General features: G+C 40.6%; 1 protein-coding gene across 5 annotated transcripts in view; it reads right to left on the bottom strand.

Moving 5' to 3' along the window:
* arhgap21 (Rho GTPase activating protein 21) overlaps window positions 1-21,006 on the bottom strand; it is a 76,099-nt gene that overhangs the window by 26,331 nt on the left and 28,762 nt on the right. For 2 of the 5 annotated variants that reach the window (XM_023950020.1, XM_023950019.1), the window contains exons 1-3: window positions 14,635-15,213; window positions 9,903-10,091; window positions 5,756-5,777 (exon numbers count right to left, since the gene is read on the bottom strand). In XM_023950020.1, the coding sequence (XP_023805788.1) occupies window positions 5,756-5,777; window positions 9,903-10,091; window positions 14,635-14,946 (523 nt within the window). In that variant the 5' untranslated portion in view covers window positions 14,947-15,213. Of the gene's footprint in view, window positions 1-5,755; window positions 5,778-9,902; window positions 10,092-14,634; window positions 15,214-21,006 lie in introns of those variants that run through there. The other 3 variants (XM_023950022.1, XM_023950021.1, XM_023950018.1) reach the window with 2 other exon arrangements.

Genomic DNA, 21,006 nt, shown 5'->3' with positions numbered 1-21,006 from the left:
ATTTTATTCCTGAGTGCAAAACTGATCAAATATGTGAAAAAAAGGTTTAGTATTAAAGTATTTTCCACACGGAGGGCGAAAAAGGCCACAAATGTCCTTTCATCCAAACAAAGCCTGATGCTTTTTCCGGAAGGTAACCGCCTTCTTTCCATCCTTTTTCCCCGAAAGATCCAAAAACCAACAACCATCCAGAGGACAGTAAGTAAATACTGACATTACATGATGACAGAAAAAAGTTTGAGTTCAGTTTTCTGTTTGTGAAAGAGTGATTGAAGTGACCGACATCTGGAGTTTGACAGGTTGATTTCAGTCAGAAACATATTTGCTTTATTCAAAATCAAAGGCTGCCTTTATTCTTCAAAGAAAATGTCGCTATTACAAGGTTCCTGCATTTACCATGGAGTATTTAGTACTTTCTGAAGAATGGATGTATTTCAGAAAGGCGATGGGTCTGTCCTGTCGTTCAGGGTTGAGGTGTTCTGACAAAAACAGCTTTTATTTGATCCAGATTCCAGCTCAGACCAGGAAAACAAAGACCTTCATGGATCTGTTGGTCTGCAGGTGGATGATCAGAATGGAGCAGAGCTGAGAGCTTGTGGCTTTTCATAGTAGCTTCTACGTCACTGCTACAAATGTTTTCAGTTAACTCCGCCTGACTCGAACGTGAATGAAGCTGTTTTTTCCCCTTTAGTTTCTGTCCACGTCCGGTCGGTCCCTCCAAGCTAACGCTAACCGCTTTAGCTAAAGTGCAGCGGTGCACTAATACTTACATCTTGAGTCTTTATCGGTAAGTACTTGGTGTTTTACACTTGTAAAGCTTTTAAAATACATTTAGGCAACAATAAACACATGTTTTTACAAACTGCCCCTTCTAACGTATTACAAGTTGGACACTGTTATCTCTGTATGGTCTGTACTGTATGTCATATCAAAATATAATATCCTATTGTAGCCTTTACATACATTTTTAGACAATACATCATAATAGTAGTAGATAAATGTGTAAAACGTCATCAAACTGTTGGCATATGATCATATATAATGTTGTGATTCCAATGTAAGGAGTTTTTCTTTTTTCCTCTTAATTGAGTTGAAAGTATTGTCATAAACCTCTTTAGACCCGAGCTAATATTGGAGTTCACCCTCTACACTCAGTCACATGACTCCAGTTAAGCAGAATGCTGCTCTGCTGCTCACAATCCAAATGGAAATACTGAAATGTTAATTTTCTTATGTATCTTGAGCATAAACAAGAATAAATGTTTTCCTTTGTGTAATTTTTAACACATCTTTAAAAAAAACAGCACTTGAATGAATATTTATTGAGTAAAATCTATTTTGTTTTCCTTACAATTAAAGTTTGGATCATCTTGGTTAAAACTCTCAACCCTGACTCTGTTTTTATCAATTAATGTCCTGAATTGACTTGAAAGTGATAATCTTCTCTCCTAATGCCAGCATCCTTTTTTTTTGATGATTTCCTCGATTTTTATCTCCAAACATCTGAGGTTCTCCTTCCATCCTCCTTGTTCCCACAAAGAAGAACTTCAACATCTGCGGTTCTGCTACCTGCAGTTACAGCATCATTCCACCATCTATGAGGATTTGATCAGAGACTGGATTTGGTATTAAACTTCTTAAGGAAAAAGGAGAACATGTGAAATAAAACAAAGCTGAAAACATCAAAGACATAAAGAAAGTGAGAGGCATGAAGACAGAAGATAGGAGGAGAGGAACTTTGTTGGGGAACGAAAAGGGCCGCATGAGAATAGAAGGGGATCGGGTTTGCTGTTGCTGCATGACATTCCTACTGCATTCACAGGAAAAAACCTGAAATCTGACCAAAACTGAAAAGAGCAAAGCCAGGAAACAAAGCTGGAGTCTGCAGAGAGGAGCTTTTCCCGTTGAATGAAAAACAAATATTTGAACATATGGAGGATTTTTCTCTTGCTGCTCTCACTGTGCAGTTGCACAAGCGTTGCACAACGGCTGATTCAGATTCTAACCTTGAATTCTTGTTAAAATACACAGCTGAAGAGAGGCAGAGGGAGAGACCGGAGGGAGGCAGAGAGGAAGTGAGACAGAGAGGAAGATTTTGGATAACAGCCACTTGGTATGTACACAACCGCGGCGAAAGGAAATAAACACGTCCACATCTGAGGCATCCAGGGTGAGAGATACCAACAATGTTTTCATGCCTCCTCTGCATACCTAGGCTACATTTGACCATCTTTATCAGAGCCTGTGTGGCCTGTTGGGGGGGGTTTAAAGTATGTCCAACAACCACACTCACCCCTAACCCCCACAATCCACCTCTAGTACAAACACAAACAGCCTCATCACACGCAGACCTGAGGGTCAAGCAAATAAATGGCGCTGCGGCCTCCTGGGGAAGATGTCAGGACCCGAGCCGTGAGACAGGCGAGTGTGGGGCGGGGCTTCTACGTCTTTGCGCGACTTCATGATGTTACACTACGGGAAACTATGTGAACAAATCTGACACAACAGCAAAGTCCTGGAAGCAGTTTCCTCTACAACAGGTAAAGCAGATCAAAGGGAGAAACAATGACTGGTTGGATGGATGGTTGTTGAATTTTTCAACCATTAACAATTACTTAGAACATTTCTTCCTTTTCATTCCTTCATGTCAGACTGATGCAGCAGGAAGGATAACAAAAAATGGGGGTAAGATGTCCTCCTATTGGCTGAAAGCTTCACTTCCTGTTTTGTGTCTCCTTAATAAAAATGTCCTCTTCTGAGACAGACAGTAACCTTAACTTATCTCTGTGAAGATTTTTCAAAAATCCAAAACATTTACCGCTTGGATCAGAGCGGCCTAATCATGGTCATTGACGGCTGGTTGTCCAGCTTCACCTGCTTTACCTGCTGATCAGTACAACCATCAGGTCTGTGGATGTAAGAAGAACAAGAGAAAGCTGGATCATTTACCAGAGTTTTTAAGTCCTGGGTTGGGCTGTTCTAGAGAAGAAGATCTAAACAAATGTATTATTTTAACATCATTTATGTCCACTGGAACATCTCCAATAGGATTCCATTTTTATTTTCCATGTGATATTTTGATAAAACTGTATTAACATTGTGCATTTCTATTGGTGCCAACCATTAACTGTTAATGAGAACTGGACTGAGTGACTCCTCCCCCCTTGGCGTTCCAAACAGGAAGTACCTACTGGGTCCAAGAAGCCATAATCCCATAGACTTCTATAGAGAAATAAACAGCTGTTCCTCAGTCATTTTACTGGTCAGAAGAACCATTCTTGCTCCAATACCTTTTTTACACATCTTCTTGGCAATCCTATTTTTTTAAATTAAATTGTTTCTGTTGTTCAAGTTGTTCAAGACGTAAACTGGCCAATCAGATACCTCAATAAAAGTCCCATCAGACCAATCACTGCTTACCAACGACGTCTGGCTCCAATGTGGGCGTTCGTTTCAGGAAAACATGGTGACTGAATTGACTTCATACTGACATACAGCTCTTTAAAATGCTTTTATATCCATTTTCTATGGATGACGTCAAACTCCCTCCATCCAGTTCTCAGATACAGTCAATGGTGGCGACTCAGCGCTGCATTGGTCTGGCTCTAATACTGGTTTCCAATAGGTTGCGTACCCTGCTGTAGCTTAGATTTTTTTGTAACCTCTTATGCGCAGTTCCAATATCTTAATATTAATATTAATATTTTAAGCTCTTGATAAGTCTAGATCCTCACTACAGATGTTTAAGGTAATAGTCTAAAACCCTAGCTGTCAGCACCATCACTACTAGTGGATATCCAAACCTTGTAAAACATTCAAACCCTCAAAAATGCCAACAATAATGATGGACTGAAGGAGAACCAACCAGAAGAAAAACCATAGACACAACTGCCTTTATATGTGGAAACGCTTGAACAACGCATAAGTAAAGGTGAAGTAGGTGAGACGCCGGCGTGTCATACAGAATTTTTATCGTTTTAATCCCCCCAAGCCCTATGGACTGTCCAAGGAGCCCGTTAGTGCTGCTCACGTGATAACTGCATGCTCCTTGCTGCAGCCTGACTGTTAAAAATGAGGAAATTAGACAGAGTTTCCGTTGACATCCTACAGGCGTCCTAAGGTCACTTATGTCTCACGTGCAGATCCCACACTTGCAGCATTAAACGGTGAGTAAGGAGCCAAAACTCGCGACTTACTATCGACTAGAGCGATGCCATACCATAGCATCACTCGTGTAACTTCTATTAGCCTTACAAGTACTTCACTATACATTTACCACATGCCCAACAATGGTACGTTCCATTTTCATGACGTCCCTTTGGATGGCCGCACAAGCCTCAAGGGAACTTCGAGACACACCCGCGCTTCTCCGGAAAAGCAGCTTTGACCATGCACAGCCCCGAAAATCCCCAAGACCCGTAGCACCTGTACGGGGGTCGACCCTTACGGGCTCATGTGACGCAGAAAGCAGAAAGGACTCAGTTGGTTGAGTTTTGTCGTGAACGTTTCTCGTGCACTTGACATGCAGGATTTTTATTGCTGAGTTTTACATGACTAAGCGGTGGCGTAAAAGGGGCCGCCGCGTTCATTAACTGAGTAATGCTGCAGCCTGACAGTATGCAGACTCCATTCCCTGAAGGCTTCCTCTCCACACAGCAAAGAGAGCGCGTGTGTCAGGTTTGATGTGTTTGGCTGAGCTGGAGGGGACGGGAGCACACACAGTTAAAATGGGGGGGGGGGTAACATGAGGAATGTGACACTGCAGGCCAGCAGTGATGGGGAGAGACACTCTCAATTTCCTGTTAAGAGGCATTTAAGAGTCAGATTCATCACAAAAGCTCCACTCAGCCTCACTTCACCCGGCATTTTTCTGTCCTGCCAGCTCGTGACGCGTTCGTTTCAGAACATCATTGTGAAAATCAATGGAGGACAAACAAAAAGCAATAATGAGGATTATTTTTCTTTTATTGGGTTCGTTTCCAATAAATACCTGGCATTTGTTTAAACTTGGAATGAACTTTTGGCAAGCAAATGCAAAAGCCTAAACAAACACGGTGTAAGAAAAATCTATAAAGGACTAAAGTAAATACAGGTGTTTAAATAAAAATGTAGATTCCCTTTTAACGCTTCCAGCTGGTGCTCTGCCTGTGTGTAATGATGGCAGCAGATGTAAACAAGCTTTGAGGCTGTACATTTAGGCATGCAGGCGTGAGGTGTGAGGCACGGGCTCTTCAGAAAGCTTTTGATGAAGAGCAGCAGAGCAGCCCTGCTGCATTCATGAGACCCGGACGTGAGCGGAATACCGACAGGCTGGAATGACGAGCCGGATGCTCTCAGGAATGTTGACTCCGTGCCAGGCCAACAGCACCGGCGGCAGCGGAGCCGCGCTTTAACCTCGGCGTGAAGCACAGCACCTCCCTGCCTGCCTGACAGGCACATGTGACACTGTTTTTGAAAAGAGGTTAGAGGGTCCAGACCGGCTTCTTTGAGGTAATTGAAGAGATTAAGAGTCCCTGTGTGGATGAGGCGCTCACACTGACACCAAGGTCTTTAAAATGCATTTACATCTATCTGCTCTCAGTCCAAATACATTAGAGTAATGGGCTGTCAATCCAAATCAGGTTTCCATTGAAAATGACAACAAAAGAGAAGCTCTGAGGTAATTGGTCTTTTTGTTTTTTACTCAAACTACACCTGAGGCCTGAGCCTTCAGTGCTGCTAATGCATGCAGCAAGGAAATCAAGAGCAGACTCACCTCGACTTCCATTTTCATCATCCTGAAAGAAAAAAAAAAGATATTTGTCAAAAACTATACAAGTTCCAAACACGTGAACAAAAATTCACCTAAATAAATCATAGAAAATAATGTATTCAATCATTACGATGAAAACAGACTCATTTTTTTCCAAAAAATGTTAGAAAAACAGTTTTGACATCCAAAGATTGACAAAAAAAGGACACATTTAATCAAAATGTTGACGTTTTCTCACTGTTAAGAGCTAACGGGCAAAAAAACTAAAGCACAAACTCAAAAAGTAAAAATACGATAGAGGGAGGGAGGAAAATCCTTATTTCAGTCATGAAAAGACAAAAATTCATCAAACTTTTGTTTTGATTAATAACCATACGGTAATGTGTAACACTATTTTCACAAAGTTCTTCCAACTATAAATGACAACACAGTGAAGTTTGAACCCCAACAAGTGACTTTCATCACTTCAGAATCCAGCAGCAACAGACCCAAAAATGTCCTTTGAGAAGCAGACGTCACATTTTTTATTTTTAAGGTTCACCACAAGGAAAAAGGATTCTCCACGGCTCAAAAACGGAAAGATGTCAAATCAAAGGTTTACTTGTGCCACTTTTTAATTTAGCAACCTTAACTGTGGCATTGGGATGTAGAGAGTGTGGATGGATGGATGGATGGATGGATGGATGGATGGATGGATGGATGGATGGATGGATGGATGTTCAGCTATTATTGAGCTGACACAAAAACAGCTCTGTGTTTTTAAAACACTCTACAATCTTTATAGGATATTTTGTTGTGATAAAATAATTTACAATAAGTGGAAAATGAAAAAAAGAGGCAAATCTGCTTTTCTATCCTCTTAGCTGTAATTTCCTTCACAAATCCACACACTGCATCTTCAGTCCCTCACTAACACATGCCATCCATGTGTCCTTTGTGACCAGGCCTGTCTTCATGATGGCCTGACCCTCTTCAATCTAACCCCAACCTCTTCATGTAGTTCAAAACTGCCATTACTGTTAGAGGAGGACAATGTGAACTTTTTGAATCCTGAAGCTGGAGAGTGTGGTCTGTGTCAGATCCAGAGTCCGACCTTGATCACTATACTTCATTGCAATTGTACAACTTCTAATCAAATCTGAAAACTACCAAACTTGTAGCTAATCAGCAAACTTTTTTCTCTTGGTTCGATGGTAAAATGAAACACAACACTAAGGTCACAGAATGAAACAAAGCAGCTAGAGACTCTTGACACCAAAGGAGACATCTGAGAGAAACCATCTATCTCTTGGGCAACAAAAATGTCTGAAAATCCCAGCAGATTCACCAAAGTTTCTCCTTCAACAAGCTGAGCCCATGCCAAGAGATATAAACACAAAGTCCTACACTTACTTTGTTGGAAATCCTTCTGTGAAAACAAGAGACGTTAACAAAAACACACTTCAGAGAAAAGTACCCTTACTTATCCTGAATTATCAAAGCTAATACAAAAGAGGCCACGATAAGATAGCTTTTTCCCAGTAAGAGCGCCGTGCTGCACGCCCCCAAAGCCCTTCAGCTGGTGTTGGTCCGCAGGAGCCGGAAGTAATGCCAGGATTAGCAGTGACGGACAGATTGGAATTGCTTTTATCCAAAAGTCAACTGGCAGGGTTCCCAATGGAGGACCAGTTCTGTCTTTGAAGCAGCAATGCAGATGTTTGACGACCAGTTAGACATTGCTAAATAAATGCAAATGTCATTGAATTAAATATCTTTGCTGAAATATTGTAATTTTATAAAATGAAAACATATATTGATTTCTCTTAGCAGTTGGATCTCATATAGTTAGTTGTATGTCTTCGTTGACTTTGTGCCTTAAGCAGACTGAACTTCTACTTGCATCCGTCCGGACTGGGAATCTGAGCTGTTCCACTGGAGAAATGTGGGCCAAGGGCACCATGGTGGTGCGAGGAGGGCAGACTAAACACTGCTGGGTATTTTTGGCACCAGAGTGTGATATTGTTGGTACCAGGACTTGAACCAGCAACCCTCCAGCTGGAGATCTATGTCACTTATTATATGCCAATCGCTGTCTTTTTTTTTTTTTTTTTTAATCGTCTGTGTTAAAGACCCCAAAGTGCCAATCAAAAGGCAAATGGGGACAAGAAATGTAATCATAAAATAAGTAAAACTGCAAAACATAAAAGAAAACAAATACAGAGAAAAAATTCTTTAAATACTTGCTGAATTAAAAATTGTTCTTAATAAATCTGCTATTCCAGCCGTTGAATGATCTGTTGTGCAAGAGGAGCAGTTCTATGAGTCCTTAAGAAAAGCTGTGAAAAAGTATCTGCACTCCACTGTTGGATGTTGCCGTCTGGAATGTTTTTAGTGTAACTCCAGCTGTAAAGACCATCTCACCTTAAAGATTTGTCCAAAAGAGTTTCTCTAATGTGAGCTGAGTCTGTGTTTGGTTTGTGCTCAGCAGAATCTTTCTAAAGAAGCTATAGATGGGACCAGCAGATTGTTATGGAGTAATATTTATGCCACCACGTTGCAAACAAAACGTTTTAAGTTGCAAATGAAAATATTCAATATTTGCTTTCAAATACTTTTATTTTTAATGTTTTTTGCTTTCAATTTTTTTCTTTGCTTTCAAATTTTTTTAAAAGCAAAAAAATAGATAGATGTTTGATATATATGGCGATTTGATTGGTTAGTAACTCGACCAATCAGCAGGCTGTTTGATGGCAGCTATGTAATGCTAAACTGAAACTTATTAGAGAAAAATCCAAGACAGGAAGAAAGCGAGATGAGACATAAAGCACGTGAAAACATTAGTTGCAAACTCAAAAATATTTTTTTAAAGCTAAAAAAAAATAACATTTGAAAAAAAAAAGTTTTTGAAGGCAAACATAAAAATGTTGAAAGCAAAAAAGAAAAATTGAAAGCAATTATTGAATATTTTCATTTGCAACTTTTGAAAAGTTTTTAGAAAGTTTTGAGTGCAACGTGGTGGCATAAATATCACTCCATAGATGGTAGCTGCTATGCATGGTTGGTTAACCAAAGACTCTATTAGGACCCAGATGCCTCCTTGCTCTGCATTCGGCACCAAGCGTTGCCTTTGGACTCCCTACTCTTTCAAAGTCAAGTGCAGACACTATATTATATACGTTTCAAAGCCATTTCTGTCTAGTTTTTACTTTTTCGTTGAATCATGAGTAAGGCCTGCACTTCTTCTTTGTTGACCTCCTACAGATGTCCATGTTGGGTTGTTTTGGTTGGTCCATCACTCCCAGGAAGATTCTCCACTGTTCAGGTTTTCATTTTCTGTCACTGTGTTTCTCACAGTCAGTCTGATTTATGTATGAATGCATAATCTTCACATTCCTAAAAAAAACACGTATTTGAATAATTCGGAAATGCAAAAGCATAAAAGATCCCACGCCAAGTTCCTGTTTAAAATGTGATTGAAAAGATTCCGAAATATGAGATTAAACTGCTTTTCAAATGAAATTCTTGCTCACACACAAAAAACACAAGAATTCTGATGTAGTTTTGTTAGGAATCTAGTGTTTCTGTATTAACAAACGCTGAGAACAGCACTGAAGGAACATTTTGAAATGGGAATACAGGATGAGAGGAAAGCACTTCCTCCCACCACACTACTGTTACAAAGGAAACTGTGGAGCCGCACACAGCTGGAAAAATAACAGATTCAAGAAGATCCCAAGCTTTGCATTTGGTCTGAGACATTTCATTGACAGCTGAGGTCTAAAGCTGTAGTTTGACGGAATAACAAATGTCCACGAAAAATCAACAATCTTAAAAAACCCTCATAATATCGGTTTAAAAAAGAATTTCATTTTAATAAAGTCAGATAAATGCCCATGGATACTAACAAGAGCAGATACATATGGATGTATAACCTCACTTTACCTATAGGGATTATGTGCAACAAAAGTAAAGCACATTGGCCAGAGTTTGCTCCGGCCAACCCAACAATATTTTAAAGATGTGCAAGAGAAAGTAAAACGTTTTGAGTTTGAGTTCAACTAAAACCAGTGGATTTTATTAAATGTTATTATTAAATGATAAATTCAGGCTGTACGCTGCCTTCCTCTTCCATCCTTTCTCATTGAAAACATTTGGAGCACAAGTCCGTCACCTTCAGGGAGTTGTGGACGGCGGATTCAGGCGGGTACACGATGAAGTGCCGTAGAGTGAACCCGAAGCCCTGCGAGGTCCGCCGCAGACAAAGCGTTTTGGGTCCTGGCCAGGAGAAGGGCTCTTCCTCTGCCCCGGGAGAGGCGGTGGCCGACGGCTCGCTCTGTTCACGCCCATCTTTCGGTTTGGCCTGAAAGAAAAGTACAGGAGTTTAAATACGCAAACGGATTTTCCTTAACAGTTCAAAGTTTGGTCGAGGAAAAGGCAGTTTTAATATTTTATAAAGAAATGTGGCACTTTAATTGCTTTTTTTAAACACAAAGGTTCACATTTGAAGAAACATATTTTTAAATCTTAAAGGATTAACCTACAGAGCTCCAGCCCAGGCTGGAAATTAGATGTAATGGTCTGTCACTTTATAATAATTTAAACCCTAAATCTAAACACAGATGTCAGAGGAAACTTAGTGAAACACAAAAACTGCAGAGTCAATAACTGTTCATAAAAGGGGGGTTGTTTTAGCCACTGTTTGGTTAAATGCTATAAAGCATTGAATGCTATAAAGCATCCAACCCATTGTTTTCCTGGTTCTCTCTCTTTATTCTAGTATTTTCTGCCATTATTTTGGCACTTTAGTCCTTCTACAATTTTTTAGCTATTTCAACTGTTCAACTCTTCAAATGTTCAGCTCTTTCAGCTTTCTCCAGTTTTGACTGTTGGTCCTTCAAATCCTTGAACTTTTCAAGATATTCCAGGATTGTGTGGTTTATATGTCCTGGACAACGTACCTGTTTGGTGGCGTAGTGGCAAGACATGTGAGCTGTGATGCACAACTTTGCCGGTTTGAAACATTTTTTTTACAAACATATAGTTTTTCTATTTGTGGTGTTTTCACTTTATTTATGGTCAACTTTGATCATTTCTTTCTTTTTGCCAGTTATTACCTTTTAAGTTTAATTTTCATTCAGCAATAGAACATTCAACCCTATCAAATATGTCTCCCTGCAAGTCTTTTTAAAAGACAAATATAAATTTTAAGTGATTTCAATCTGCCACTGGTTACAGAGATCATATTGTTACATTCACACATTTTAACAAAACAAATCCCTTAATTGGAAGAACAGCTGGTATTTGATAGAATATACCTTTATATTAAATAGAAAAGAAAAAAAGGCTGGAAAATGAGACTCATCAGGATTGTTGTTAAAGCCACATTGATGCTGCAGGGAGCATCAGTCAGCCAGACATATGGCTTCAGTTATTACACACTTGAGCCTCTGCAGGGCTGTTTGGTGTGTTTGCATGATGACATCTTTAGTCTGCATTCCTATTATGATGAATAAAAAGATTTTTTTCTTTTAAAAGACAGAAAAAAGTTGCAGCGTAAAATTGTAGACACAACTACCGTTACCTTCCATAAAATGTGCAATATGAGCCATGAAGAAATATCATAACAATGAAATGTTCTGTAAGAAAAAGGTGTTTACTCTGCTTCAGTCTGAAATGGGAAGTTTAGATGACGAAACAGTGAGTCAGTCCACAAAAGGTTCATTTTCTAAAGATGATGTTATGAGACTTTGGGAAAACAGAAAGTCACACTGGGAGAACAGGTGGCGGAGAAATGCTCCAAGTCACTTTTAATTAGAGTCTTCATCTGATGAAAACCTGTCAGACACTACAGGACCTATTGATTTAAAAAAAGATACATTAAGAAACAAATGGTACAATTTCAATTTTTGTACGATTTTCATTAATGCTGGGGAACTTTTCAAATGTTTCAGTTCCATTTAATTGCATACATTTCAGGGGGTTAATCACAATGAATCACATTGCTATCAGCAAGCTATAAAAATGTATGAAGGTTTTTCTTATTGCAAACTTTAACCTTGAATACTGGAAGATGCCACTCACTCTAGATCGCCGTCTTTACTTAAGCCACAAGCTCCAAACAATCCCGTTAAATCTAAATGATAAAGCCTCAGCTGCTATAGAATAAAGATCAGTGTGCCTCAGTGTTCAGAGGCAGTGAGTGAAAGACTTATGCAGCATTACATTTAAAGATTTAAACAATAACACTCAAAGGTTGGTGAAAGTACTTTTTGCCACCTAATCTAACTAACTGTTAATTCAGTAATATGCTAACACATAGTGAACCTCATTAAAGTGCCCAACCCTAATCTTTTATGTAGGGCAGATACAAAAAATGAGGTAAACATCAGCTCAAATCAAATGGTCTACTGAATAATCCTGAAGCCTGTGCAATGCTTTAACAAGTTCTTAGAGTTACTGACAGTAAATAATGAACAAAGAATAATGGAACTGGTGGATGTTTAGGGAATAAATCAAGAAAAACGTCATCATTTAAGTCGGTTAACAGGAACCCAATTCTCAAAAACTGTTCTCTTAATCCCCTGTCCTCATCTGAAAAAAGCTAGAATCCCCCTCCTGATTAAGAATGAGTCATTTCCTTAGTAATGTAAGTAGCTGGGTGCTGTGATCAATAATGAGGTAAGGATAGAGCATGAGATCGACCAACAAATGACAACAAACTTTGTATCGGTCCGTTAATCCACGTTTCCCGCCTATAAACCTGAGCTGTGGGTTGTGAATGAACAGTTAAGACCCCGGGTAAGGCAATAACAATAAGGTTCCAACTGGAGAGATTATGACTGGCTTGGGAAAACTCTGGCATTTTCCTGGAAACACTGGAAAGGTGACCAAAAAGAGGGATGTCCGCTCATCTAAGCTGGGACTGCAACCCCACGGCCGGACAAGAATGGATGATTTTGGGATTACCAGTACAAAAAGAGTGATGTTAAAAAGAACTATAGTTCACTTCACAATACAAACTCAACAGATTCTCTAAAAACTCTGGTGAACCATTAGTGATTGAGTTTTGATTTACTAGACAAAAAACTAATTTTTTTTGTGCGTGTTTTACCTTCAACTTTATCAAACGTTTATTGCAAACGCTTGGAGAACTTGTTTTTTTGAGAGGTGTAATTAAAAAGTGAAAATATGTTGGAGGAAATGTCATTCCCAGCAAAGCATCACAGCTTTTTGCTGCAGCTCTCAGGCTCCTGTCCCATCCATCATCAAAATAATGCTTGAATTGAACCACTGCACCACAGGGCGTGCGTTAGTGGTTATTGCTAACATGGCCATGGAGGCTTCAGGCGATGAGAGACTGTCAAAAGTTTGGGCCTCTGTCCACATCACTCCACAGGCTGTTCTCCTATCAAAACACATGTTGTGTGTGGATCCAAAACAAAGACCTTCTTCCCCGCCGCCCCTCTGGATGTTCTTTCTCCACCTCTCCTCTGCATGTCTGGGAGAAGCAGATGAAGAAGCCTCCAGAGAGAAGTAGGGTGTAGCTCTAATGGTTGGACGGGTGAAATCACTACCGATGCCCAGAGGTGCGGAGCTGGAAGTAATCCACAGTCCACAATGTAACTGAGAAGGGAGGGAAGAGGCGGGACGAGGAGACGCACACAACTCAACTGTTTATGTTCCATGCTTCCAAAATGAACTCCTGCTGTTAAACTCTTAGGTCCCTTTAAGTTAAATGCTTTTGGTGTAAACGCACTTGAACATCTGCATCTGCCACCCCAACCTCTCTGCACATGAGGCTTTGGTCACAACGGCCCTTACAGGTGGATGGGGCGGTCTGTGGGTGAAGACCTGTACGGGGGGGGCTGTGAGACACACCTGAGCTCCCCTTAAGATGTGTCCTCTCTTCTCCACAGACCGGACAACCACAGCACCCATGCCAGTCAACCCCCCCATGAAAGATAAGGCATACGATGAATCTTGACAGCGCGCCATCAGTCACAGTCATGGTGAACAGTCATGTCCTGAGTCCTGAGCTCACAAGTTAGACTGAATTTGAAGGGCAAACTATAAGTTATAATTAATGGAACTGACACATTTGTAGTTTGGCAAATGCTTTAATCGCTTCCTGTCCTCACCATGACTTTTTCACTATTGACCCCCGAACTTTTAAACTTTGGTTTTTAACATACATAAAGGGTTTGTGAAAATTTACTTTAACACACCTCTCCGTTTTGTTCTATTTATTTGGTATAAAGATTTGGTGGTTTTTGTGGGTGAATTCACCAATTTTTAAAGCCTTGGCTTGTTGGCGAAAATGAATAAATAAACAACTTTAAAAGTGTTTTTCATTCTAAAGCCTTTTCTGTCCCTACACAAGTCATCCGTCATCACAGGAAAAACTTTCTCTGTTTGCCTTATTTTTGACCTCCAGTAACCAGAAATTGACCTAATTCTATTAAATAAACTTTACACAGAAAATAACAAATAGCTGGTTTCATGGTTTTTTGCTTAGAAGAAATGCTCCACAATGTAAACTGGCCTTATAAGAACAGCTTAGTAATAAACTGCAAACAGAAAAGGGTCACCCAGAACCCACCAAGGGGACCAACAACAATAAATGAAACTTAACCCAAACGCGCACACACACACATACACACACATTACAAAAGATATCAGTCAGTGAAACAGGACTACCCTGCTGCTGTAGAGAAGAATGACGCACGTAAAATTCTTCAGGCAGCATGACAGAGTGTAGCAGTCCCTAACCTCTTCTCTCAAATGTTTCCAATGTAAACCTACACACCCCCGCCAGTGACTAACATCTCTTTAACACATCTTTAAGTTTCTTTAAAAATGGTCATACAGGCATGCCCCCTAGAACAAAAGCTTTAATGCTTTACCCGAGATCGGAGGAAGCTTTTCCTAGAAGCTTCTCGGAGGCGAGCCCAGGACACACTGCGGTTGGTACTGTTGAGCCCCAACTCCACCTCACCCCAGTAAGTTCTGGCTAAGAGCTGAAACCACAGGCAGTATGGCTCTGACAAGCAGCCATCCACACCGGCTAGACGAGCCCACGGACAACCTCCGGATGACAGAGAGGAGGACAAGGAACAGCAGCCTTCAGCACTGACATCCACATCCCATAAGTCAGAGGGATCCTTCAGAGGAGCTTCCTTACAGCCAGGAGGGAGCCCGTTCCTCTGGGTGAGCATGGCATAGCCAGGTTGATGTAATAGGTCCAGATATCAGAGATGATAAAAGAAAATATATGCTCTGATTGAAGTCCTTTTTCTTCCTCTGATTTCTTTCTGGGAAATTGACTCACAGCCTTCAGCTGAGTCCACTTTGCATCTTCTGTCCTCCTCAGTTGCTCTTTCACTCTGCTCTGGTTCTTTTTGCAAAAGCGGGGCAGTTCTTCTGGGCGTCCCTCAGACATATGATGCTTCCACCCAGCCGACTGAGGACCGCAGCAGCTGAGCACACTGCAGAGAGCTCGGTCCGACACACTGACGCAACCACCCACTCACCACACAAACTCTGTGAAGTACACACACATTCACACACACAACAGCCACTCAAAGCGAATGTCTTGCCTCCTGTATCCGCCAATGTGCTTCCGTCTTTACCAGATTGTCTTTTAAAGTTTTCGCTGTGCACTTGCTAACATGTGCAAGACTCCACACATGCCAGGCTGATCAATTATTCATAAGTACAAATGGAAAGGCTGCAGAAGTTGCACGTGTAAGTAGAAGGTAAGAAAGGTTAGGAAAGGTTTTAATTGGCTTTAAAAATCTCAATGATTTCAAAGTAAAAAAGAGAAGATGTGAAATGTGAGCTAGAGGTCAAGGGATAAGGGACAAATATGACCACGCAATGTCTGCAGATCATTAAGGAACTAGCTTTCAGACAGGAGAAATACTAGCAGTCAGATAAAGAAACAGGATGTTGCAGCTGAAGTGATCAGGAAGGCTGGGAGAAAGGTAATTGGCGTTTCATCTGGAATGAGGAAAGCAGATCAGGGGACTTGGTGACGAAATGAAGTGAACATTTGTGAGCAGCAGTATGGTTTCATGCAGAAAAAGAGAACCACAAATGGATGTAGAGGAGGAGGACATGAGGGTGGTTAGTGTCAGTCAGGAAGATACATAAGAGAGTGTTAGATGGAGACCCCCCCCCCCCCCCAAAAAAAAAGGCCAGCCAAAGACGACAAAGAAAGAAGACTTTTGGAAAAGAGAAAAACTTCCTTTTATATGTAATCATATTTTTATCATGGTGCAGTTTTTGTGCAGCTCTTATGGTAACTTCAGGGCAGCCGCAATGCCTGTTACATAACGTTACATAAGTATTCGTAAGGGTACTTCAGAACAATGGATACTAACTGAATTCCCCTGCTATGCTAAAAATTGTATAGACAACTCCATTGTGTGTGTTTTGTGGTTTACGTCCGCAAATGATTTCAAACTGCGAGGAACACCGGTCTATTATGACTGAGGAATATTTGCCATCTAACACATGAGGTTTGATGAAAGCGACATCAGGAACCCAGTTGTGGAATGTTTCCTGTCAGCTTTTCTTTACGACCATCTTGTTACCACATTGGCTTAGCTCAATATAGCATGCGGTATTGTGTACGAAAAAAAAAAAGGGGGCAGAAATAGAAGTCGCCATCACAGCCAGCTAAGACATCTGAGTTGTGGAAGGCAGAGAAGGATCAAGTCTCACAAGAATGTACATACGAGACTCTGTCAGTTTGTGTTTGTGCACCACAACACCATTTGAGGTCCAAATTGCAGCCCAACAATGCTTTCCTCAGACTATTATGGGGTTTGAAACCACATCGTATATGTCTCTGAATTCCTTTAAATCAAAAACACGTGACTACAGAAAAGGTCTGGGGGCGGGGAAATTCACTTGATGCCATGAAAGTACATAAACAAGATACGCCACCCACAAATATTGTGCCGTTACCAGGGCGACAAGCAAGCCCACAACAATGCTTGGTGGGATTTTAAAGACACTGAGGGTGATGATGGTCTCTCAGATTTTGCCACACATTGGACTTGAGGTTGGAGATCTTTCTATGACCTAATGTGTAAACATAGACAAAGAGTAGATATGAAGCTTATTAATAACTTCCTTAATGTCTTTAACAATTTGATGAACTTTGGGGAGGAGGGCGCATCATGTCAACCAATCAGGAACTCAGCTTTGGCTCATGACATGCGCAATGATCAGCGGGTGGAGTTCAAAACCAACATGGGGGAGAAGCTGATCGTTCTCTTCCGGAACTTCATGACATTTTTCTCCTTATTTGCAACGAGTCAATAAAACTACGCTCTCTAATTTTATGGGTTTTTTTTTTTCCCTCCACGGACTAAAATGGAACACCAAGTTGTCAAACTGGGTCACAGAGAAGTAAGTACCACTGAAAGCGGCGTCACTCAGATGCAGCTCCTACTGCAGGAGTGAAGCTCACTGTACTGGGAGAGTCTCTAAATGATCTCATGAATGCAGACATGGAGACCTGATTACAGATGCTTTAGTAGAGCTCTTCAAAATTAGTAAATCTGACCTCACAAAATCATTCGTGTCTTTGATCTTTGTAAACAAGATATACACAGTCACTACTCCCTCTGGCGGTAGCTCCTCCCACACACGTCAGGACGTCAAATTTGTCAACACGTTTTTGGTTAAGCGTTGAGCCGCTAATTTACCTTGCATCCAAATGGAGCCGGCCGAGGTGAATTTGACAAACACATCGCGTTTGGCGTGAACATAAATAGCATTATGTGCCTCTGACAAACTTCAAGGATGGAGCACAAAGTGCAAAACAACAGTCAAGCTGAAAACTTATAAAGACATGAACAGCCTTGAAGTGAAGTGGTCTCCATTTAATACCCTTGATATTTGATTTTTGTAACCTGAAAAACACACAACAAAACTTTGTGTGTACATAAGGTGTGACCCAATAAATTTTGTGTAGAAGAAAGGTACGGAGATGAATGAGATACCATTACAGAAAAACTTGGCAAACTCAAAGGGCTGGACATAAAACTTATAAAGATCTTGTTATAGTTTCCCAACAGTGCAAATCCCCAGAAGCTTCATGTTGATATAAAACAGGCAGGAGCAGTAACAGATGAAGGGATACGAGCCGCGTTCAAACACGTAATAAAACAACTCATTAACACCAACAAGGAAAAACCTTTGAAGACATTTATGAGATGACACAAAGGTGCAAACTGTGAGCGATGCTGTACATCCTAAAAAAGCAGCAACATCCTGGTGTGTCTTCGTTTACAAAAATCAAGCTAAGCATGGTCACAGATCTCTGTGAAATTCTAACAGTATGTGTGCAAGATTTTTTACTTCACGCTTCTCCCTCCACCTTAATATATTACGTGGACACAGGGGTTTTCCCATGCAAAATATATTTTTGAGCTTTTAACTGTATGTTTATTTGGTATTTTGATCCATTCGTGCATTTCTGAGTATTCCTCTACAAAACCTGCTATCTGAGCATCAGCCTCCCCCAAACCATGAAAACGAGCGGGTTCTCACATTGTGACATCACAAAGTGAGGAATAGCCCCTTCTAGGAAGACTCTGTGCTGCCAGCCCCGCCCCCAGGCTAAACTACACACACACTCTCTCTCTCCATGGAGCTAGCGGTGTTTGCCAAAAACGCTTTTCTTTTATATGCACATGTTGCTTGTTTTTGTGAAGCAAAACACGTGTTAGCCCACACGTGTGTTTGGTGAAACACAGACACGCTGCCGAGGCTGGGTCTAGGTTGATGTCATGAAAGAGGCGGCACCCACAAGCAGTGAAAGGCGGAGCTTCGGAGATTTAGTCGTCTTACTTCTGGGTTGGAAAAGAACTCAGGAAAATAACTAATATTTAATTTTTACAAAATTGTTCTTTTGTGTGCCAAAGGTAATATATTATCATGGATACTGTTGAAAGGCTTGAGAGTAGCATTGTTTAGGGCCTATAAATATAGAAACATGTTAACTTTAAGGCAGTAGTTAAAGGAAAAGTTAAGCATAGAGAAGTTGAAGTTTCTTTGAATTCTTACTTTGAATCTTCATACTAGATAGCGGAAACACCACAACAACAGGAAAGATATAATAGAAGTATAAAAGAAAAACATTTAACAAAACATTTGCAAGTCTACATGGTGTTTCTTTCCTTTTAAAACTGACTGCAGATGGCAACTTTTCAGATTTCTCACAAAACATGGAGTCCAGGATTAATTAGATGACTATCTGAAGCCCTGATTTGTGTAGTTTTAAAGCAGCTGACAGCATCTCTGGAAAGGGATTAACGACATAAGGCAGCAACGGGGCTCCAAAGACAACAAAAAGTCATTTTGAAGTCTCAGAACTTGTGCCGACCGACTCCACGCTATTGTGTATGCGTACGTTTCCGCGCAATTCTGTGGCACTGAGAAGCAAAAGAAAAGTGAAAGTTTTTTAGAGGGATTAGGAGCGATTCAGGAGTGGCTTTTCAGGACTCCTGGAGGGTGCAAGATCTAATCTGGCCTGGCAACATCTGAGCTCTGCGCGCTATGGCTTACAGTAACAAAAGACCGGCTAATGAGGGCCACAGAACCAGCAGCTCCCATCAGGCATGTGCTCTCCCAAAGAGCCATTCTTCATAGGGCGCACAGGCTGAACAGAGGGTATGAACCCCACAAATGGCATGTGTGGAAATGAAAGGTTGGTGATGCTGAATGGTCAGATATAAAAGAAAACCTGTTTTAGGTTTAACAGGTTTGAATGAGGACTATGAGATGTAATATAGTTTCAGTCCACTAAGCTCCCACATCGGGAAAGAAAATGTGCACTTTTTCTTTTTGTGTATTTATGGGATTGCTATTGTAAAAATGTTGCCTGGGAAAAAAAGAAAGAATTTAAATAAACTACAAGAAGCAGAAAGTGTGTATGTAGTGTCAAAAGAACCCCAAGTATCCCTAACTATAAACAAAAAAGCCAAAATGATATTCAAGAAAAAACACATTCAATTTTGAATTTAAAAAATGAAGAAATAATAGCCATTACAACATTAAGTAGATTTAGGTTTTTAACTAAAATGCAAAAGTAACAGGGAAAGAAGCCATGATTAAAATGAACTAAGAGTAATATGGAAGTTTTTCATAACAAAACAAACATGGTATGAAAAAACAACTCTAACGGCCAGTGGTTGAGATTATCATGACTTATGCCAACCATGTTTTTATAATCATCACAATGACTTTTCTTCCTCGGCGAAAAGACTTGACCATCAATATTTCAGGTCTGCTATGGAAACCATGTGTGTACAGAGGAAAAGCAAAGCATGACAAGACTTCCAAAAGAAAAGAAACTTTCAGGGGATTTCCACCAGGCTGGAGCCGAGCAGAGTGTGTGCTTGAAATGTACCCAAAAAGATCAGGTAGGACCAGCGCTTGAATCCATCATGCATTTGTGGTTTCCCCCTGCATGAGCAGGGAAATTGTCTCCAAAGGTCCCTTGGTACTGCCAGACAAAAGCCACCGCCAATCAAGCAGTCTGGGGGCTGGACATGTCCTCCTCAACAGCTGCTCTCACACAGCTATAAAAGATGCAAATGGGTTCCTAATGACAGTTCTACTCAAACCACCTGAATTAGAAATGTGGAAATCCTGACAATGTCCAATTATTCCAAGCTCCCCTCATCATTTAGATTTCCTCTGGGGCAAGATGTGCCTTGGGCTAACAAAGAGGTAGCGATCATCAGAAAGCGTGAACGAAGATATTTTTGCTGTCTTTTTTTTAGCTCAAAAAGTGTTATAATAAAAATCCTGCCCAGCCAAAACCTTTTACGTCTAAAAAATGTTTCAAATATGATGATTCCCTAACATCATAAGTGCAATACTGCTGTCAGTAACTTTAGCTAAACTCAAACAGTAGCCAGAGAAAACATAATAACTGGGCGGGGTTTAAGGTGGCCACACAGACTTTTATTAATTAAATTCAATTCAATTTTATTTGTATAGCCCAAAATCACAACAACAGTCGTCTTGATCGGCTTCGAAGTAAAACATTGAATCAAAAGGATCGTGAATACAAAGAGTGCAATAGGAAAATCCTAAAATGAACTAACAAACTGACTAAGCTATACTGGCATCTCTGCCCTTAGACCCCCCCTCGCGGTAAGGAAAAACTCCTAAAAAACCGGATTCCGGAAAAAACGAAGAAACCTCAGGGGTGCCCACATGAAGGAGGGATCCTCCCCCAGGACAGACAGGCG

This window comes from Oryzias latipes, chromosome 20, assembly GCF_002234675.1.
Source record: "Oryzias latipes chromosome 20, ASM223467v1".
NCBI classification, from domain to species: domain Eukaryota; kingdom Metazoa; phylum Chordata; class Actinopteri; order Beloniformes; family Adrianichthyidae; genus Oryzias; species Oryzias latipes.
Note: the sequence above shows the minus strand (reverse complement) of the source record. Positions and strands in the feature narration are given on the sequence as shown.